This window comes from Nelumbo nucifera, chromosome 2 (genome assembly GCF_055504915.1).
Source record: "Nelumbo nucifera cultivar China Antique chromosome 2, China Antique-T2T, whole genome shotgun sequence".
In the NCBI taxonomy this organism is placed as follows: Eukaryota; Viridiplantae; Streptophyta; class Magnoliopsida; order Proteales; family Nelumbonaceae; genus Nelumbo; species Nelumbo nucifera.
In genome coordinates, this window is record NC_142650.1 from 15,628,124 (window position 1) to 15,634,123 (window position 6,000).

Sequence of the window (6,000 nt, forward strand, 5' to 3'; positions counted from 1 at the left end):
ATAAAGTGGTCTCCTAGAGTAATGGATTGATTAACCCTATCCATCCAATTGATGTACTAATTAAATTAGATTGCTTGGATGGTTGAGATTGAGATTAATTTATTGATATTATTAGAATACTTAGATGGCTTGGATCATTGATTTGATTTAATACATTATTATTTGGATGTTCTAAAGAAATCTTGGTATATCATTTAGATGGCTGAGATTAATTGACTAAGCTTAAGACATTTTGATGGTCTGTATCTTGTATCCCTTCATATAACTCAGTAATTTTTTTCAGAAACTTTCATGCATTACTTGAATTTTCGAGATTAGTCAAAATCTTAGTACATTACTTGGATGGCTAAGATCCATTCATTTTCTTAAGAGACCACTTTGAAAGCATAGATTAAGGGGTGAGCAAAAAACTTAGGAATGACGCCTAAGTTGTGGTATATACATATATACATATATATAGTGCTTAGTCATTATCGGCTAATGCATAACCAGTACACAAACCGGCACCAGTTGAATGACGCCTAAACTGGGCAATCAAATATGGTCAATTCCGTCCATCCATGCCACGTGTTTGTCTTCTACAAAACCAATCCAGGAATAATGTATTGATGTTTTTATACTCTAATTCCCTTGTCTCAGCCGAGCTTCAAAGTGTGATACACGTCTCAGTAGAGCTGCAGAAGTGCATCATAGAGGTGTAAAATGGCTGTGCTGGCCCGTGGGCTGTTTTGGGCCATGCTCCCTTCTCTGGGATAATTTGGGGGGTCGGCCCAACACAGTTCAAGCCCGTGCAGTGGGTCGGGCTGGCCTGTAGGCCAAGCTGGATCATGGATCGGGTCAAAGTTTTTTATTTAAAAAAAAATTTAATTTTATATGAATTTTTATGTATACAATTGCTTATATATGCAATAATTAAATAAATTAGTATAATAAATTTAAAAACAACTGTTTATTTTATTAATATATTATATAATTATAATTTATTTAATATTATATATATAAATAATATATATGGGTCGTGTCATGGGCCATGTCGACAGGCCCTCTTAGTAATGCCGTGCTGGTCCGGCCTACGGACCTAGAACCCCAAGCCCAACACAACCCATACAATTGTGCTAGACCGCAAACAGCACAACCTGATTTACACCTAGTGTGTCAATATATTAAAAATCTTGTACTTCTATATTTTTTATTTTTTTTCAAAAATAAATTTTTAGATAATATATATATATATATATTATTAAAAAAAAGAGTTCCAAAACACCTATCCAAAAGATACGATACAATACATTCGATAACGAAGCGTATCCTATCAAGATTTTGAGCCTTGATCTCAGCCTTTTTTTTTTCTGAAGGGACTTCTGCTATTTTATTTATAATGCTTATACTTGTTTTGGCTTCACGTCAAAACAACAACCATTGCATCCTAATATTTTTTTTTTTTATATGGTAATTCAAAACAAGGCGCTACAAAAGATGGGGGTAGCACAGCCCCATGCAGCATTCAGCAATCATCTTGAATTTAAGTCCATTAATGGGTTTTAGTGTCTTCCACTACTCATTATTAAATAGAAGTCCATAAGATAATTATAACATGTTAGATGTGCAGAACACACATATCTTACGATACGATGGACATGACCCATTTATGTTTTCAGGATAACACGTCTGAATGCGTTAATTAGTAATTCACTCCTCAAGGATCAAGGGCGAGGGTGCAACGAATAACAAAGTTGCAGAATTCCAGATCTGATCAAGACAAGGGCTGAGTGGTTTGCCTCGCCTAGCTAGCTAGCTTTTGTGAATTAGATGTTTGGGAGTTGGGACTGTGTGGAAATTAAGGTGTTGAAGATGATTTACGTACCGCCGTTCTTGGACAATATTAATTTGTGGAAGTTTATATAGTTCCAATTTCCAGGTTGTGAGCAACTAAAGTCATGGCAATTGCCACCCACTCCTATTATCATCATCAGGGATATTAATGGTTTCAGCAGTCTCTGAGCCCGAATGACTCTGCTTGGATCCACTGGCCGGCCACTACAACGACGGCCACGGCCCACTGAAATTTCTTTAATAAGGTCCATGCTGATAATAAGTAGGTGCTAGCAAAGAAGGAGCTTGATTGAAATAAGCCATTTCCTAGTGAGTAATGTAATGATCTGCACTCTTTGATTGATACTCCATATGTCTATCTGCCAAGATTTTACTAGAGTGTGGACTGTGGACCAACAAATAAAAGACATTCCGATCGATTGCAAATGTTCCATACTTCTAGTATATATGAAGATCCAATTTATCATATCCACCTCCTAGTCCTAAACCAAAAAGTTCCAAACCAAATGGCTTAACTATATAAACTTACATGTTCCAATTTAAACAGTGAAGGAGAACCAAACTAAGCTGTCATCCTAAGGACTTAAGGAAGGTCGTGCCATATACATTCAGTTGAAAGTTACTGGCTCCGCAATCTCTCTCTCTCTCTCTCAGACGAAATGGGACCGGTATAGGGGACACATGTTCAATTTTGAGGCAGTGGCCATACTTGCTATATAAGACCCTGAATGCAGACTTAAGGGTACCAACTTGAATTGTGGCTCTTTTCCTTCTCTGGGTAATTAATTCTTTTCCGTTTATGAGGTTCCTGTAAGGAGGAAGAAGAACTGAAGAAGAAGAAGAAGAAGAAGGAGGCGGCCTCAAAATATAGTCAAACCCTTTATTCCAAATCCCAACCCAGTTCAAATATTGAAGTTACTGGTTCAATCTTTTCAATTTTTACCCGTCTAGCTTAGTCCCGATCCGTGATCCGTCCCATCAGTCACCCATCTCCGGTTTGGTTTACGACGGTCAACACTAACCGAGTTAGTTTTTGTTGACTGCTGAGTGCTGACAGTGAAGGAACGAGGCTATGCAGCTGAGATTCTCATCGCCAATATAATGTACTTGCCCGTAAGTCTTCATTCTCCTCCTCTCCCTCGATTCAAAACCCTCGTTCTGTTTTTTCCTTCTTAGCTCTCTCTCTCTCTCTCTCTCCCAAGAGCATCAATAAGCCATGACGATATTCGACTCCCTCCGTCGATATCTCCTCCCTTGCTTCCCCACCAGTACTGCAACCACAGCGGCGGCCGCCACCACCAAGAAGCGCTTAAGCACCTCGTTAAGGGACGACAACCACCACCAAGACCGTCAACATAATCAAGAAGAGTCGACAACAACCACGGAAGAAACCGACAGCAACGATCAAGTCCCACCGCGTCCATCAAAATCGATGGTGACTGGTACCATCTACGGCCACCGCAGAGGCCACGTGTGTTTCTGCATTCAACAAGATCGTCTGAACTGCAAGCCCTCCCTTCTCTTCGAACTTTCCATACCCACCTACGTTCTTGTCAAAGAAATGCAGTGTGGGATCCTCCGGATCGCTCTCAAGTGCGACCGCCCCGATATGAATTCATGTCCGTTGCATTCTATACCCATTTGGACCATGTACTGTAATGGACGTAAAGTTGGCTTCGCAAAGCGGAAGAGGGTGACGGACAAGGACCGTTTGATGTTGAAGACGATGCAGTCAATATCGGTTGGCGCAGGTGTGATCCCGGCGGCGTCGGAAGGAGAGGGGGAGATCATATACATGAGAGCGAGTTACGAACGAGTCGTTGGGAATGCTGACTCCGAGTCGTTTCATCTCATCAATCCGGATAACTGCCCTGGTCAGGAGCTCAGCGTCTTCTTGCTGAGGTCTCGTTGATTGTTTGTCTATTTGGAATTTGGATTGAAGAGAAGGGTGTTGCCGGGAAGAAGGCTGGAACGTCTTTTTATCTTTAATATCTTTTGTCTTGTCCTTTTCACTCAGGGGCCCCCAAGGCAAAGGCATACAGGCTACAGCGATCGAGCTAGCCAAGAATTTATGGTTTTCTGCTTTAGGGTTCTTTTGGCTTTCTTCAGTTTAGAAACCCAAGAGAGATATATCTGGGGCAGGAACTTGATTGAAAAGAGGGTATTACTATTTACTATTTACAGACAAAAAAGCAAATGACCTTAATATTTTCATTTTCTTTCTTCATCTTTAATTAATTCTTTATGGGTTTTTTGTTTTTTAATTTTAGGGGGACCGGGATTAAAAAGTGGAGAATTACCCATTGGTTTATCGGGAATTGAATTGATCCCTTTGCTGGGATGAGAAATCATTTATTGTTTACTTTGTACGACCTCCATTTGAATAACATCATAAAAGTTGCATTCATCTCTGTATTTATCATGAGCACTAATGCTTTCCATGGAGAAAAAAAGATCATTACTTGATATATTTGTTAGCACTCAAGTGTTGAGGTTTCTTGTTTTGCAAAGTGGAGCTACAATCAGGAACAATTGGGCCGCTTACAGAGAAGAGTTGAACAAATTAACAGGGTAGAAAGCTGGCAAAAGGGTTGTTGTCACAGGTAACGATCGAGCAGGGCCACCCCTTTAAAAGCAGTGGCGCAGGCGGTACCAATCTTAATCTACACAATGGCCATAAACATCATGTGTAAGAGCATAAAGTCAATAGACAAACTTTGGTGGAATGGATCACCAAGGGAGAGAAAGTTGCATGCATTCATCAAACAGAAAAAAAGGATCACCATTCCACCAGGCCGAAGAAGGAAGGAGGAGATGGCTTTAGAGTACTTGTTTAGAAGATTTATGATGATGATGATGGTGATGAATAAAGCACTTACTTATATGTATCAAATACTTGTGGAGATTAGAAATATCCTTTTTGGTTGGTAGCAACAAGGAAGTATGTTTTTTGGGCCAAATAGCAGAATCATCATTCCTCATGGTGGAAACAACTAATAAAAATATAAAGGGTGAGAAAGGTTTGGCGGGTGGGATCTACTAGATAAATTGAGGAATATATTCGACGATAGATAATACAGGAAAATAATATATAACCTTAAAATAACTATTCAGAAGCCAAATCGATATCTATTAGTGAAGAAATATTAAAAGAAAACCCAAATATTAAAAGAAAACCCAATTGTGGTAGGCCAATGATTCAATTTTTGGGTCAAATATGTCAACCTTTGATGTTATAATTAAATAATAAAAACTTTATACAAGATTAAAACATAAAAAATTAAAAAAAAATACATAAATTTTGTAGAAAACATTTGGGCACTTCTCTAATGTTGTATGAATGAGGTTGTAGAACTTTTTACTAAAATATCCCTATTTGTGAATTTAATCACTCTCTTTAACTGTAAGATAATAAAATGTAATTTGAACTATTAAGTCTCATATCATTTAATTCCCTCTTACAAATTCTTACATTTAAGGTATTAACTCTCATTCTCTCTTATTTAATCTTATATTAAGGTATTTTTTTCACAAACAAATTCTACTAATTAGATCCTTATCCAATACTTTTAACAACATAAAACCTATGTTTTTTTTAATTGACCCAAAAATGAAACCACTCTTTTGACCATGCGGTTGGTATGCATTTTAACCATCTGGGTCAAATAGGTCAATCCATGATGTCATAATTAAATAATAATAATTAAAAAAAGATAAAATAAAAAAGTGTGGTAAATAAGAATTATTTTTTATAAAAAATAAAATATAAAAACTGGTCATATTATTACTATCATTATCATCATCATTAAAATTGTCACGTGCAAAGAATGTATGCATTTACTAGTTTAAACTAAAAAAAGAGGACAGTTCAATTAAACTATCCTTATTGTGGTAAATGCTTTATAGGATATTACCATGGCAGTAATTGTGAGTGCAGAGTAACGGAGATCCCTTTAAGTTGCAATACTTAGTAGTTTGCACTTGAGTGGTTTGGAAAAACTTGGACCCCTAAGGATAACACATGATAATCACCCAAGTAGAATAGTGAGTTCTTGGTGGGTAGTGAGATTCATAGGTGTATTGTTCCATGGTTACAAAATCACGAGAAAGAGTTACTTGTAAGAACTACTTGGAGCAAAATGAAGGCCACCAGAAAGAAATGTCTAC

General features: G+C 37.6%; 1 protein-coding gene across 1 annotated transcript; it reads left to right on the forward strand.

The window, feature by feature from the left end:
• The first annotated feature begins 2,247 nt into the window (after window positions 1-2,247).
• LOC104597335 (MIZU-KUSSEI-like protein (Protein of unknown function, DUF617)) lies at window positions 2,248-4,248 on the forward strand. The gene has a single exon (XM_010258809.2). The coding sequence runs from the start codon at window positions 3,050-3,052 to the stop codon at window positions 3,743-3,745; it is 696 nt and encodes a 231-aa protein (XP_010257111.1). The 5' UTR covers window positions 2,248-3,049; the 3' UTR covers window positions 3,746-4,248.
• Window positions 4,249-6,000: the final 1,752 nt, after the last annotated feature.